General features: G+C 27.8%; 1 protein-coding gene across 2 annotated transcripts in view; it reads left to right on the forward strand.

The window, feature by feature from the left end:
* LOC135923394 (high-affinity choline transporter 1-like) overlaps positions 1-16,304 on the forward strand; it is a 37,904-nt gene extending 21,600 nt beyond the window's left edge. For both annotated transcript variants that reach the window (XM_065458112.1, XM_065458113.1), the window contains exons 3-12: positions 441-548; positions 4,595-4,750; positions 4,959-5,107; positions 6,202-6,351; positions 9,445-9,574; positions 11,073-11,290; positions 13,234-13,432; positions 13,712-13,932; positions 15,273-15,434; positions 15,779-16,304. In XM_065458112.1, coding sequence (XP_065314184.1) covers positions 441-548; positions 4,595-4,750; positions 4,959-5,107; positions 6,202-6,351; positions 9,445-9,574; positions 11,073-11,290; positions 13,234-13,432; positions 13,712-13,932; positions 15,273-15,434; positions 15,779-15,868 — 1,583 coding nt within the window. In that variant the 3' untranslated portion in view covers positions 15,869-16,304. The remainder of the gene's footprint in view (positions 1-440; positions 549-4,594; positions 4,751-4,958; positions 5,108-6,201; positions 6,352-9,444; positions 9,575-11,072; positions 11,291-13,233; positions 13,433-13,711; positions 13,933-15,272; positions 15,435-15,778) is intronic.
* The last annotated feature ends 1,044 nt before the right edge of the window (positions 16,305-17,348 follow it).

Here is a 17,348-nt window from a genome sequence, read left to right on the forward strand (position 1 = left end):
TATCATGTATAATCTCCGATTTAAAAATAGATCTGGTAATAAACATTATTTCAATTATACTTTGATTGCTTATTCTTGCTTATTTTTGCTTATTTGTTTTCTATCACTTTCTATCTCCTAAAATCTGTAATAAGGGGATTATTTACTTTCTTCTTAAATGCTTTCCATATAAATTAGTTTATTGTTTTATCTCCTACCTTTGGAAACCTATCTTATTAAAGTTTATATTTAATTACTATATTTATTTTAAGTTAAAATTTTTTTATAATAAATATAGATTTCGTTTAAGAGGTAGATTTTATTTTATCTCAAGTCTTTTCACTTAAAGAAAAAAGTATAGCCCCGATACCCTAGCACATATTCGTGTTAGCAAATTTCGAAGCAATAAATTTAAGAAAACCCGCAAATAATTTAAAGATAATCTTATTATTTATCATTAGCCACCTGGGTTGGAGGCGGTTACATAAATGGAACCGCAGAAATCGTGTACAGTTCGGGTCTAATCATGTGTCAGGCTCCCTTTGGATATGCGTTGAGCCTTGTAATAGGTATTTAATTGATTTGAAATTTCTGTTAATTCTATAATTCCATAATAATATATTATGTCTTTGAATATAAAATTACAAAATAAACATTTAAAGTAGATCTGTATAGCGGAGCGTGAGATGTTATGAAAGTCAACCTGCAGATGCATTATGATAGTGTTGATTGCGACTGGTGTTATCCACTATAATATCCATCGCAATCGGTATTATAAAATACGCTAATCATAATGTACGACCTATTCTCTTAAGGCATTGTCAAAAATTATTTAAATCATTAATCAATACAAAACCCATTTTTAAGATATCCCCATAAAATACTGACAATGTATATAACCTTTAAAGTTTTTATTTTAACTTTTAGAATATAGCAAAACTTTTTTTTAACACAAAATTATATGTTGAATTGATTATATAAGAATTATATTATTAAAAATTTCTTAGGCGAAATATATATAAATTTATTTCGAAGGAAGTATTTTATATGCATTTTTTATTTTATTATTTCTTAAAATGAAATAGATTCCTATATTTAACAACACTAGAGTATTTAATATTTAAACGGAGCCTCCATGCACTAAAGTGCTTGGAGACCGTAAATTTCTTTGATTATTTTTTTGCAGGAACCATCTATATTGATTCTACACTACCATGTAATGAATATACAAATGTATTTATATATAATGGTAAGCTAATTAGTAAAATTATAAGTTAATAGGAGAGCCTCAGTTCGGAAATTTTGGCGACAGGGTAAATTTTAATAATAAAAGAATTTTTTGTGAAATGGTGAAGCTATTGTTCCACACATTCCCAAATTTTTGAACCAGGAGCTGACAATGCCGATATAAAGAGAAATTATTAAATAATAATTCTTGTGCACGATTGACGAGAATAAACCTAGCTAAGATTAATAGATTTATTATTATTAATTTGATTAACTGAAAATATAATATCGCATTAACTAATAATATGATGAAAAGAGAAAAAAGGGAGGGGGTAGTATAATTGATTCAAAGATGCGGGGTGGGTGTAAAAAGATTAGTTTTTATATGATGATTTTATTAAGACATTGAAGCAGTGTTGAAGCAGTGTCACTAGCCTTTATAATCTCAGGGGGGTTCAAACATGATCTTTTTTAAAATTTCTGATTTTTTTTTCAATATTTTTGAAAATGACCTTTTTTAGCTAAATTTTTTAAATGACCTTTTTTTAGGTATTTTTAAAAAAAATCAGAGAACGCGAGCTCCTAAATGCCCCCCCCCCTTAGTGACTCTACTAAGTTAGCTGGGTCGAATCGTGTGCAGAGTCGAGAGTTTATAGAATGCATCCAAATTCTTGTACCAATATGCCGGTAATATCTTATATGAGTATGGTACATAGAGGCCTGCAATGGGCGTGATTTAGCCCACAAGCCCGTTCTGCTTTCTTTTTTTAAAATATAGTCTAAAATGGGATGGCGGTAGTAGATAATATAGTAGCATGCACTAATTCATACCAAACACTACACTAAAATAGTACATTCATCGTAAAGGTTCAAACGGTTTTTAATTTTATCTAAAAAAGAATTCTTTCATATTCCCAACTTCTAGCTAGTTTGTAGTAGAGTATTGATAATTTAATATATTACTTGTAAAATATATATGGATTAGAATTATAATTATAAACTCATAATAAATAAGTAGAAATATTTCCAGCGAAGGCGTTTTTAGGGGGTAGCTATGGATTTTAGAGCGGGAGGGTTGCCTCCAATGAATTTTCTATCATGTAGACGATGAGTGGCTAACATAGGGGGTATCATGGTTATAGTCTTTAGTCTGAATGAATATTTGAAAAAAAATTTTAAGACTTGAAAAAAATCAGAAATGACACTTGGATTTCCATCTTTTTTTACAGTATCAGAGATTTTTAAGACCATCAAGAAGTTGATTTACGATAAATATGTATCGGTAGCTTAGGTCGGATAAATTTTTTTTGGATATAATTTTGGCAAAACCTTTAAGACAATTCCTAATGAAAGGGAACTGGGCTGAGTGTGGCTTAAGTATGTATGAGGATAACGTGTGGCATTGACATTTATAATTGCACTGGCGCTGACATCAGGACTTATAAGTCTTGATAGTTTGTAGAAGTTTCCAATATTCACACTATTGGCCGTCGTCACATACGGTGAATAATATTAGCATCATACAGAAATATTTGGCGTGATAATATTTTGTACAGTTATTCGGTCTTCCAGATCCATTTTGGCTGTTGGATAACTCTTCATTGTATGAGATACAGTCCTGCTCGTCTTCTCATCTTAGAATCTATTTTCAGAGTTTGACGAAGTTTTGTTGGGGATATCTTGCTCCTAGGTCCTTTTCGTAAAAACTCTTTTTGGCCCCTCAGATCACGCAACCATCCTGAGCTCTCCATACTTATGAACTGATGCCCCCCCAGGGCTAAGATACTGTTGATGTCGCCCACGGATGGAGAGAAGTTATTGATAATAACTTGTTTTTAAGTAAGTGGGTTTATACTTCTGCGTCTTTGAGTTGCTTTTCTAGGTCTGGGATGGAAAAATTTAGGTTGATATTTAACTTGATAGCAGGATTGATGGGTTAGGTGGAATTTTGAGGTGGGACAAGGTTTGCCATTAGGGACTATATGACGGGTTTGTAGTTGGGTATCCTGTACCTTCTTTCGTAACTAGAGATAGAGGCTTCTGTGAATAGTTGGGAGGGGGGAGGGCTAAGATATTTATATCTATAGGATTACTTTTAGACTTTAGTCGAATCTAAATAACGGGTATAACGTGCATCTGGGCTCACTTTGAGCACTGATAATTCATAGATTACTAGGTTGTTGGGGGGACTTAAAATGTCTCTCGGCGTAGGTTATAGCATTCACAAAATACTTAGCAATTATAATTTGCCTCACTTTATAAGTCTCCCATTATATTTATATTTTTACATTCTTCTTCGGACAAATTATTTTGTACCATTTATAGTTGAATCACTGCACGTAGGGGTGATTTAGTGAATGAATGGCGTCGTAAGTTTGTTGGTGGTACTAATGATTGTAATGTTATAGATGTCTGCGCTGGGAATTATAACGGAGGTTTTGTGATTGACTTTTGATAAATTGGAATTATTCTCATTAAAAATGGATAATTTATTTTTATTGATATTTTTCCAGAATTTTCAAACAAGGACATACATTGATGGATACAAAAATAATTAGTTTGTTTCAACAATGTTCAGGGCCATCTTCTGCTAGAGGTAGCATCACTCGTTGTGATTCTCGTTCCTAATTGTGATCCGTTGTATAACTTTTTATAAAAGGTTAGGGCGTGAAAGGCAAACGACGTTAATGTCGTCCCAATTATGGGTAGGAATGAAGTTAATTAGTAAAAATGGCGAAAGTTTTGGTTAGTTTATTCAATTGGCTTTCAACATAGCGTCACGATTTATATAGATAGCTCGAGAGGATCAATACAATAAATTTCTTTTTTTAAGGGATCATGGCAGATACATCTGGGAGTTTGTTTTCAGGACTGAAAAATCCAATGGACTATTTTAAGGCCTTGGCTCATGTGGTTACACTTTGACTGTCTGGAATCTACCTCTGCATCGCATGCGTTGCATAGAGAGGAGGTCTCTGCACCGGTGTTTAAGAGAATACATAAGGTATTACCATTTACAGCTAAGCCTGAAAACGTTGGCGTGCGTGACGTGACTCATCGTTACTTAGCAGTTTTCTATGAGAAGGCTTTGAGAAGTTTGCAACCGTTCTACTAGGGGATAAAAAAGAGATGAGAATAATCCTCGGCTCCTCGCTTTAAGGCCAGCAATAAAGTTTTCAACTAAAATTTAAATCAGGATGTCTGAGGTTAATTTCCAGGTATATACGGATCATATGAAGAGAGGCCTTTATAACTTTTAATAAATATTACGATATTATTTTGTAAATATGTACAAATAATTATCTTCTAATTACAAAAAAATGTTTTTTTATTATTTATTTTTACTATTTATATACGATTACTTATAATTTTATATTAAATTAATAAGGAGGTAAATTTTTCGCCAAGAAAATGAGACAAGAAGGATACGTGACTATGTTAGATCCCTTCCAAAAAAAATTCGGTAAAAGAATGGGTGGCTTGTTGTTTTTGCCAGCGTTGTTAGGTGAAGTGTTTTGGTCGGCGGCTATTCTATCTGCATTAGGTAATTTACAAGATATTATTGTACTTATCAAATTTGATTATCAAATTCAATAAAATTATATATTATCGAAAGAGTTTTTTTAATAACAATTTAACTTTTCTGATATAGCGGAGAAATAAGCTTTTTATCAGCAAGATTAAATTTTTATAAAAAATCATATAAAAATAAGGCATTTCCTTGATTATAAAATGATATATTATTTTAATAGGTGCAACGATAAGTGTGATAATTGATATAAACAATACCACAGCCATAATTGTTTCTTCGGCTATTGCGGTTTTTTACACACTTTTCGGAGGGCTGTATGCCGTTGCTTATACAGATGTAGTGCAATTGATATGCATATTTGTTGGCTTGGTAAATTTATATTTCTTACTCTTTTTAATTTAGTGCATATAAATAAGATCTAAACTATCCATTTTATCGGAAAATAGCAATTTATTTAACCAATTTTTAATGTAATTAACTTTACTTGTATCTTCCTAACTTTGTTAACAGTAGCTGCGGAGTAAAGCTAAAAAATTAGATTATGTTCTCCAAATTTAATAAATTTCATATTGTAAAAAATACAAGAATTATTTTATAGTATATATAAATTTAAAAAAATATGTAAATTTGAATTAGAAGGTTAAAATTTTAAGTGAATATATCTTTATGTTGTTTTAAAGAAGATAAACTAAATTAAATTAGAGTACAATGTTAATTAATACGATTTTATAATAACCAAAAGTGAAAATGCTTTTGATAAAAATAAGAAAAGTTAATAATATTGTAAATAGATCTTGAATAACAAAGAGAAAATAAAAGTTATCTTGTTTAACAAGAAAATGATAAATTAAGTTTTAAGATGAAAAATAAAGGTTTAAATTAGAATAAAATAAATTTTAAAAAGCCGGTCATTGTTATAATTTGTTTATCCAACACCTTTCTGCTTTCTCTAATCGTTAGCAAAATGCTAGATTAAACAGATTTTGGAAAAGGCTATGCATTATCAATATCTTAGAGGTATATAGGTTTTGCGTATAGATAAGAGCTTTGAGGTAAGGTTTAATATTCCATTTCCAAATCCTAATTTATTAAAATAAGTCACGGTTTTCTCCTATGGAGGAGGTTTACAGGCGCCATTTTAATTCACTGTAAACATTATGCAAATAATTAAAATTGTTTGATCCTACGAGCATTTAAAATTGTTTGACTTTTTTTTGTATATGGAAAAATTTATTCAAATTTAAAAAAAAACATTAAAATTAAAAATAAATACAATTTTTATTCATTTAGCAACATTTCAGTAAACAATTCAATTTTAGCAAGGATTTAGGATATTTGATCCAAAAATACTAATTGCTTTAAAATAATAATAAGAAGAACAATTTTGATTATTATAAAATTTATTATCAGATCGTATGAAATGCCTCAAATTTAACATGTATATTGAAATTTAATTTAAAAAGTGGATCTGTGTACCATTCGCTCTACGCAATCCATTAGTAGATAATCCTATGAAATATAAAAAACATTGGATTGGACATCTTGAGCCTATACTTATTGGTCAATACGTTGATGCATATCTTTTATTGACTTTTGGAGGTATTCCATGGCAGGTTATATAGTATATTAAAATTAGTTATGCATGTATGTAAGAACTCTTTGTGTCCCTCGCATAGGCGTATCTGATTTTGCTAAGTAGGGGGAAATCATTATTAGATAAATTTTCCCCATTCATTTTATTAGAGATCTTATGGTCCACTTATTGTAAGCCTTTGGCTTTATTAGATTTTTATATAAATAATTTTGGGTTTTCACCTTTTTTGAAATTAAAATCCTATTTGGAAAAAAAATTTGAATCATAGTCATTATTTTTAAAATTTATTAACTTTTGCTAATTTTCCTTTTAAATTCTTCCTTATTATGATATATTGTAAATATTTTTTGGGAAGAGGGAGGGGTGGGGAGGGGGGGGGTATATGGAGGAATAATTTTTATTAGCTTAAAATGATATTTACTAGAACAAGCAAATTTACGTGTTATAAGAAAAATACACTTATTATAATTTTTTGTTAAATATTGTCAATTGTGTAAAACTAGTGTTGTTAAAGTAAATAGTAACAAGTAATTGCTAAAAAATAACTGTAACTAGTTATATTTTAAAAATTGTAACTAGAAACTGTAACTAGTTATATTTTTTGAGATGTAACTGCTAAAAGTAACTAGTTACTTTTAAAATATATATATGTATAAATCTAAATAATATATTCCAGTAAATAATTTTATTTTTAATATGTTTTTTTAAAAAATAATTTATTAAAATTATAATACTATATCTATATTCTATGTAAAAATATATAATTAAAAGAAGAGAAATTAAATAAAATAATGTATTTATTGGTGGGCGGAGCTTAATGACCCATGTATAGATATACATTTGGATCGACAAATTTTGATTGATATTCTTTGTCGTAGGTAGTAGCCTTTTTTGGATCACCTGTGATTAAACGTAACCTTTGCCCTATTGTTTTAAATAATTTTAGGGCTTTGGGTCCAAATGATCCACAGGTGTCTTAGACTACCAGAACAAACAAAAGATTATTAAGGTGGCTATATTTATTTGTTTTTGTATTAGTTGAAATAAAAAGATCTGGCAAAACGATCTACACATGGATAATCCCAAGCGAGGGGTATATTTTGGTTCCAAGGGACTAGCGTCATTCAATCAGGGCTGACAGAGGGTTCCAGTGTAGAAGGAATATTTGCGGATTTCAAGATTTTATTGATGATCGAATTGATGGCATAGTGCCTGGATAATTTGCCTTTTGAAAACGACAGTATGGGGGGGGGGGGTCTAAGTCTATCGATATGAGTTTCACAAGGGACAAATAATGTCGGCGTTACGATTTCACAAAACGAAGACCTATAGCTATTTTAAGTTCTTCGTTAGTTAATAAACAAGCGTAAATTAGAACTAGGTACAGTTTCTAACTATTCGTAGCCAAGGTGGCATATGACTGAGGCTGGAATTATTTGATCCAGCAAAAGTCGTATTGTTGTCATTCTGTATACTCGGGGTTGGGTTTAAGGGGAGAAAGAGCGATGGAGATTTTCTTTGAACAGCTTTGAAATGTAAGTATTCAACGCAATGCTGTATCAATGGTAAATTTCAGTCTCTTTGTCTTAAATTTGGATATGAGCGGCTTGGAGAATCTTTGCTCCAGAGGTTTAATGCTAGCATATGATGTGAATTCGATAGTATTCAAGTCTCCAAGTGTGTATAGAAATTTAGCAACTGAGGATAAAAAGGCTGAAATGCTTAAAAATATCGGGGAATGGATACCTATACCACCTAGCTTTGGTGGAAGGGTAGCTTGCATACTGAAGAGTGAAGAGAATTTGATATTTAAAATAGATTCGAGAGTATTTTTATAATGAACTACAAGGTCTTATAATATTTCAAGGGACATGAAAATTGTTGATGAACGAAAGGCATGTAAAATTTTAGGAATGAATAAAAAATATTTAAATAAATAAAAAGCCTGATGAGCAGGTAAATCTTTTAAAATATTTTTATTTCTATTGAATTTGACAAGAAATTCATCTCTGAAATGAAATATTGCACTTTCACCTCCAATGGGTGTACCTAGGTGGGTAAACTTAGTTTTGTTCACTACAATAAAATTTTCAGGTGGGCAGACCTATTTAAGGGTGTGATAAATTAATTTTAAAATAAACTAATTTTAAAATTTATTAATTTAAAATTTTGTAATGTCTGATTGTGTTCACAAAGGATATGCAACAAAAATATAATTTCCCGTCCAAATAGATTTTCTTTTCTTAAATTGTTACATTGCTGGGTTTCATAATTTAGTAACCAAATTCAATTAATAAACCTATTTTTATTATATCTCTTTATATTTAGCACAATATTTTCCATATTTTTTGCCCTCAAGTTGCTGGTAATATTTATGGAATTTCATATAAATGTTTTTTTTTAAATTTTACTAAATTAGATCATAGAACTTAGTATAAGGAACGACAAAAACTTGGATTATTTTAGAATTAATTAATTTTTGAATAAACGACTAAATTAGTAATTATTACTTACTAATTAAGAAAAGTTTTCAGGCCAGGCCTGGATTTTTTAAAAATATATTATATTTATTTTTGATTTTATAGCTAATAATGGCGATTTCAAATATTTTTTTTTAAAATATACGGCCTGGCCTAGATATATTTTTAAAAAAAATTAAAATACATCCCGGCCTGTGTACCCGGACCGTGCTTAGTGCCGGGCCTGCAGGTCTCAAATAATATTCTATTTTCCGATATTTTTTTTCGGTTTAATTATTTTTTTATATAAATAAATTGTATATATTTTTCCAAATAATTGATTATAATTATTATATCCTAATTTTTTTATTAAATAAATGCGTTCAGTAAATAAATAGTGCGTTTATGAATGATATATAAAGTAACTTATTATGTAACTAGTTACTTTTGAAATATAACTGTAACAAATGTAACTAGTAACTGCAACTAGTTATATTTTTACCAATGAAACTAGTAACTGTAACTAGTTATATTTCAAGGTTACTTTTAAAAACACTAGTAAAAACGATTATGATTTATATGTATGAAACGGGTCTTTATTGATTTATTATCAAACATAAAATAATATATACTATTTTTTTATCCACCATAAGGTTTATTTTCAGAGAGTCTTATCAGCCAAAACAGCCTATAAAGCTCAGCTTTTATCCTACGTTGCCGCTTTAGGGTGTTTTATTATGGCTGTACCATCGGTTATCATTGGTATCGTAGGATATTCCACGAGTAAACTCATTTTTTAGCTAAAAAATTTTAATTTTTAGGAAAACCTTATAAAACAAGATAATTTATATAAAAATAGGAAGGAGTGTTTATTTAAAGATTTTATCATATGACCTCTTTATTCTGACGTTTGATGTGGTGTGTATTATCCTAGTTTACTACTAGAGCTCCATATTCATAAGTTTTGAAAGAATGAAGGGGGGGGGGAGGCATATTATTATTTTTATATCAAATGATCTCTTTATTCTAGCTTTAAAGGGGGCGGGGTTTTTGCCTAGTTTACAACCATAGCCCTATATTTATGGAGAGAGGGGTTATATCTTAAATTTTTAATTTAAATTAGGTAATATTATGCATATATTATTCTAATTTAAAAACCGGGAGCATTCAGGAAATGTAGGGAATATTCCCAAGAACGTTGTAGAACAAACTTTAGTGTAATATTTAAACATTTATAATATCATTAGTAAAAGCTACAAGATATAATTAAATTAGTGATCTGCATCGGGCCTAATTTTTCAAACCCGGCCCTAAATTTTTTTAAAAATAGGCCCAGCCTGGATTTATTTAAATATATTAATTCTTTTAAGATATTTTACTCAAAATAAAAGATATATGTCATATGGTGTCTTGTTTCTATAAATAAAATTAAATATTTTTATTTGACATAAAAAATTCAACATAAAATTGATAAATTTAGATATATTTTAAAAAAAATCTAAAGCCAGACCCGGCCGAAATTTTTAAAAAATAGGCCCGACCCAGCTCGTTACTTTTGCAGATCTCTAATAGAATTATTATATTATATTTTCCATATAATGGTATTTAGATTTTTATTTGACTTTCTTAAAGCAAAATTGTAATGGAATATTTACCTAAAACCTGCACTATTATATCACGAATTTTAATATAAAGGTTGGTAATTTTCATTTGCTTATTTCAAATACATCAAATATTATATTTTTCTCTGGTTATGGTAATTTCTTTTTTCTTTTTAACCCTCTTTAATTTATTGGACATACGACCGTTTAATTTTATAGGAATTCATAACCAAATTTGGAGAAATAATATTATAAATATTTTGAGATATGATATTCATAAGAAAACCGTTGCATTATTGGCACATTCTTTTTGAATGGTTTAAGTAAGAGCTGAATATAATTATAGTAAATTAAGAATAAAATGTGTTACATAAATAAATGACTAATATATATAATTTTTGTACATATTTAAGTAAAATTTGCTTATTGCATAATATTAATTTAATAAAACTAATTTAAACATAAACTTAGCTGGAGAGACTTGACCTCCAAAGACCTCCAGGTAATTAGGACCCTGAATTACTATCTACTTTCTATTGATTGGTATCATGTATTCCTCCCAAATTAGACATTTTTATTCGATATGTAAATATATCAAAGTATTTATTGCAGAGGGAGAAAATAATACTAATATTTACATAATCTGAAAAAAATTCTGATTAAATTATGTAATTTATTAGGATGGAACGAAACAACATATGATGGTCCTATACCGATACCCCCGGAAAATGAAAAATTAATTTTGCCATTAGTTCTTCAATATTTAACACCACCTGTAGTGACTTTTATAGGTTTAGGCGCTGTTTCTGCAGCTGTCATGTCCTCATCTGACTCTTCCATTCTAAGCGCTGCGTCTATGTTTGCTAGAAACATTTACAAATTACTCATACACCAAAAAGTATATATTTGATATAAATTTACATAATAGACATAAATATAACGACAGTTATTTGTAAGTTCAAATCCGATTAAAATTCTATCGATATTAATGCTTAATGAATTCGGCATAGGGAACTAAATCACAAATCACTAACTCTCACCTTAAAAACATTTTTGAAACATTCTTTTTAAACTTGATTTTTATTATGCTTTAAATAAAATTACATTTTATCATTTCTTTATTTGTCCCCTATATTTCATTTCAATTATCCTAAATCTCACTACAGTAGTTTAATTCAATATCTCTTTTAATTCTTCTCGTGTATCTAGCAAAAGAATCACATATCCCTTTATAAGCGTCATTATAAAAAAAATAGTATACAATTACAGATGTTAATTTTCTCTTTTCATTTGTCACAATAATGTTGTAATTATTTTATTATTATTTGGTATAAGTTTCAAAATTAGTTATTCCAAAAGCTCGGCTAACCAGGTATTTAGTTTTTCTATATTTTTTAGCATGATGCCAATTTTTTCTAATAATTTTTTTCTTTATATTATTTACCAAGCGGATAAAAATAATATACAATAAAGTACTAAATAATGATAAAATTTTCAAAATAATTGCCACTATACCGGCTAAATCAATCATAGGCACTAATAAAGCACCCATTGTCATAAGCTGAAATAATATAAAGATAATATATAAATTAAGATGCACAATAAAAAAATGATTAAGGGGACATAAAAAAATATCTAATCATAATTTTTCAAAGGCCGAGCCCTGACATCCCCTCTCCTAGATAAATCCTGCCCACGCCACTGTTATAATAATAATATTTTTAATCTTTAGTGTTAATAGTTTTTATTTAAAACTTTGTTCATACTATAATTTAACGTGAAGCTAATATAGGGGAGACCAGGGCTATTTCCTACATTTGTGATGTAAGTGCCAAAATTATAAAAATAAGACTTTTCGCAAAATCATTAAGCTATAATTTCATTATGCTAAATAACTTTTGTCTAAGTATTATTTTTCTTCGAAGGATAATGGCAGACTCGTTTTGCAATTCCGGACAAATCTGGGGGTATTTGCAGATATTTTTTGGCATGATTTTAATAAATTTTAAAATCGACAAATTATATAAGTCTTTATTAATGAACTTGATATTATATAAAAATAAAGTTAACAAGCTCATAAAAAAAGGATCATCGTTAGCACAGATTCATGTTCCCATCCTTTACTAACCTACATTCTAACTATTCCTGGTTATCATGATTATTATAATTTTTACAACATACAAGATATAAACAATCATTTGAATTCATATAAAAAATTTAATAATTTTTTTATTTTTTATGTATTTTTAAAATAAATGCATGAATAAAATATTTAGTGTCAGCCATTGTCCCCGGGCACATTACCCAAGAGAAATAATCTTCGTTAATACTATCATTATCATATAACTCACAATTCAAAATCTATGAAATCTTATTTTATATTTAGTAAGGATTCAATGGTCACTGTATGAATTTTAATGTGTAAAACATAAATAATTTTATTTTAAACATCTAGCAAACCTCTTTTTAGTTTTAGTTATAAAAAGAGGTATTTTGCTTTAAAGTTTTCCAAAGTGTCAAAGATGATTTTTTTATTCAAATTAGTCATAATATATTATCTATTTTGGTTATAAAATTCAAGTCTTAAATTCAAATAGTTTTATAAGGATTTTCGAAATTACCCCATATCCAAAATAGCCCCTGTCTCCCTTATAGTTTTTATTCATATTAAAATTTTAAAAGTGCTTTGGTTAGCATATCGATAGAAAAAAAATTACGACCAAAGGCTTTAATCTAAGATTTTAAGGTATAAAAATACCGGTATTACATTCACATTTGATCCATGTTATAAATAAATATGTTACAAATTCTTGAATAATTTTGAAAAATCATCGCATAAAGGCTACAGATCGAGAAGTGATTTGGGTTATGCGGATAGCTATAATTGGTGTAGGGGTACTTGCTACAGTTCTCGCGATATCGATAACAACAATATATGGTTTATGGTACCTTTGTGCTGACTTAGTGTATGTCATATTGTTTCCACAACTTGTATGTACAGTTTACTATCCTGTTAGTAACTTATATGGATCTCTTTCGGGTAATTATCCATAACATAAATTAAATTTGAGAATTAAATAAGTCATTTTATTATTTTTTTTATTTACTACTAATGGTTGAGTGAGATAACATGAAATTTATTGGTGATATTTGCAAAACTAGCATTTAATTTTTAACTTTTGTATTAGGGCTTGAAATACCAATATAAAATCCTCAAATATTTTTTACATATTAGTATTAAAATATAATGTAAATAATATAAGTATGTATTTATTTTGTTTACTTATTTAATAAAATTATTTTACTTTAATTTTAAAAGCGTACTTTATTGGCCTTTTATTCAGATGCCTTGGAGGAGAACCTTTGCTCCATTTACCCATTGCATTAAAATACCCATATTATTCGGATAAATATGGACAATTATTCCCGTTTAAAACATTTTCCATGTTACTCAGTCTGATTACGCTACTTGGAGTATCGTTCATCACCGAGTACATATTTGTCAACAACTACTTACCCCCCAAATTTGACTTTTTAGAAGTTAGCTCTATATAATTATAAACAAAGCTTAGATAAGATGTTATACGGAATTTTTAATAATTTTTTTTTTCGACTGGAATCTTCGAAAAATTTATTTTGAGGAAAAACGAAAATCTTTAACTGAAAAAATTTTTTTTAATAAATTTTACCTAAAAATCTTAAAATAAATCTTACCTGAAAATTTTTTAATTAAATTTTCTATGGAAATTTTAAAATTCATTATTTTATCAAAATCCTTAAGATTTGGAGACTCTTCACTCTACATAATGAAATATTTATTTTTATCATGATGAAACATTAATTTTTGATTTATATGTATTATAATAAAGAAGCAACATAATAAATGGAATTGTGGTGAGCTTTGGTGAGATTAGACAAGTCACATCAATTTTTTTATAATTTTACGGTGAGATTAGACAAGTCACATCAATTTTTTTATAATTTTACGTAAACGAATATAATAATATTCGACTTCTGGCTGCCATTATTCATCATACCTTTGAAAATAATATAAGGGATTAAAGTATTGCTAACATTAGACAATGATCTCTGCAGATTGTATACACATTATCATGCATACTAAAAATAATTCATCCCCACCCCCACCAATTTTCCCACAACAAATATACAATATATTACTATAAACAGGAATTTAAAAGTAACGACTATAATTAAAAAATTTTACAAAGGCATTTTTTAAAGGAAAGTGAAAACCTAAAATATTATTTTTTATACAAATATAACATGGCTAAAAGCCTTTAATAAATGGACCTAAAGAATTTTAATAAAATTTGTGAGATAAAACCTAATAGTGCCAGCTAATTTCTTCCTCCACCTATAGCTTATGTAGGCAAGAAACCGATTGCAAGACAAAAATTAAATTCTAATTATCCATAGATCATGAAATCATAGATTTTTTTAAAAACTGAAAATTTGCACTTTAATCAGGCCTTAGACAAGTAAAGAAAAGCAAGTAAGAATGCTGATTGTATAAAATCCAAAGATTTGGGTGCGTATACGACCTAAACTTTATCATTTTGAGAAAAAGAAAATAATGAGAAGTAAAATATATAAGAAAGGTGGAACAATCTAAAAGGAGAAAATGTGATTCAATCCAGAGTAAATTAATTGTAAATAAAGTAAATAAAGTAAGATTGTTTATTATGAAAAACTGATATATACAAAGATTGGAAAGGAAAAGGGAATCATTATGCAAAGTAAATGGGAATTTTTTATAAATCAGCGATAGAAAATAAATAGCTAAAGAATACTAAAGGTGATTTTAATATGGTATAATCTCTATTTTTTATAAATATAAATATTTACTCAATTTATATAAGTGCATCGTTAATATTCCGGAAGATGTTATTCAAGTCAAAGAACCTCAAGAAGGTGAGATGATAGCTTTAAACTCTCCCTATAGGAAATACCTTAAAAATGATGACGAAGAAAAAGGTGAAGATAACCCAGTCTTCGACGATAAAGATGATGTGAAATACAATGTATAATTTTGACTAATTATTGAAATCATTATTTGTATTTATTTTTTAATATTTTTTTAAACTAATTTATTTTTCTTCTTTTTACTCTTACTTTTCTTCATTTGTGAGAAGAGTTAATGGAATTTTATGGAATTAATCAATTTAGAATGCATAGATTAATCACTCTTCTTAGGTCTGGAATCTAGAAAACAATCAATATGAATTTTTTTATATTCATTTTTATATTTGGAATATATCTAAGAATGATTTACTGTAATTTGAATGATTTATCAACTGAATTACGATTGTTTTATACTAGTTGCATTTTCGTACAATATCATTATATATTTTTTTTTTTATAAAAGGATGTTAAACTATCAAATCAAACCTCTATATTTATGCGTAGAACTTCATCGAATTCCATGGCTAACGGTATTAAAAAGGAATCTATTTAATAACATCCACCCCCCCCCCATCCCACCCTACTCGATTAAATCTTTTTAGGAAAAATATTTCAGAATAAATGTAACATATTTGTTTAGCTTTAATTTCTAATGCACAATCTTTATAAATATTTTAAAAAGAAAAACAATTAAATTATTTGTCTAAAAATATTATATCTAATATATCGATTCCTCTACTCTAAATGAATCACAGATTCATCTCCTTGCTTTTTTGCTTATTGTTTTTAGTCACCTATATATTTACATATTTATATTGTGTCAATGTTAAACAACCCCCAAATCAGTTTAAGTCAAATTATTTGTGATTTTTATATTGTAATAAAAAAAAATATAAAAAACTTAATAAGTTAATATAATACCAAGAAATATTTTATAATCAGATTGTAATAATTCAAGGAACTCATATATTGTAAACATTTCCGATAAATTTAATCCATCGTGGTGAAAAAATTTGTAAATTTATAGTAGTCAAACATGTGTATAAATATTTTTATACAAATATATATATCCATAAATAAATGAAATTTAAAAATTCTTTATATATGTTTGAGCCACCACTTAAAGGCATGCCATATATGGCGTAATTTTATTTTATAAAAATAATCATTAGTAAATTATTTTAAATGTTGGAGATAGTATATTCGATTTTATTAATCAGTTTATAGGGAATTTGTGAGATGATCTGGTTTCTTAATTATAGTTTAAAATTAGATTTTACACTCTGGAGAAATAGATTCTACAAAAATCTTTGTCGATAAATTTTTATATATCAAATTGATAGAAAATGATGCAAATCAAACTTTATGCCCTGTTTAATTCGTTTGTCTTATTTTCTTAAACATATATGGATGCAATTGATGTTAATTAGTATCATTTTTAAACTCGTGCAAGAAAATATATTAATTTGATATAAATAAAAGAAATCCACCCAATTTTTTAAATATAAATTTTTACAATTTTCAAATTCTTTTGAGAAACTTTATTGAAATAATTAAGGCTTTTATGCAGCATCCCTGCTTTTAACCGCTCTACATAATCATCTTAAAGATAGATTTAATTTGGATCTCATTATTATATCTAGGCGATGACACCCTTTGTGCTTTTCCCCCATTATGCCCATACCTACTAAAGTAAAATCCCCTCAAGAATCATACCCCGCCATTCCCCTTCCAAGAAAACAATATTCTTTTGGTTTTTAAACATTTTACCCATTTAATATCCTCATTCTCCATCAAACGATAATCAAATTCTATAAAACGGTTAAAACTGTTTTTTTACATATTTGTAAATTAAAATAAATTAAAGGTTGAAGAATTGACCAGGTATTTAAAAAAATATATTTAAAATTGAATAGACTTTATGACATTATATAGGCTGAATATAAATTGAAAACAGTAAAATTTAGATTAACTAATAAAAATAACCAAAATTCTTTTTTAAAGATACTCCCATAAAGATGCAACTACAACAA

Source organism: Gordionus sp. m RMFG-2023, chromosome 2 (assembly GCF_954871325.1).
Source record: "Gordionus sp. m RMFG-2023 chromosome 2, tfGorSpeb1-WG-v2, whole genome shotgun sequence".
In the NCBI taxonomy this organism is placed as follows: Eukaryota; Metazoa; Nematomorpha; class Gordioida; order Chordodea; family Parachordodidae; genus Gordionus; species Gordionus sp. m RMFG-2023.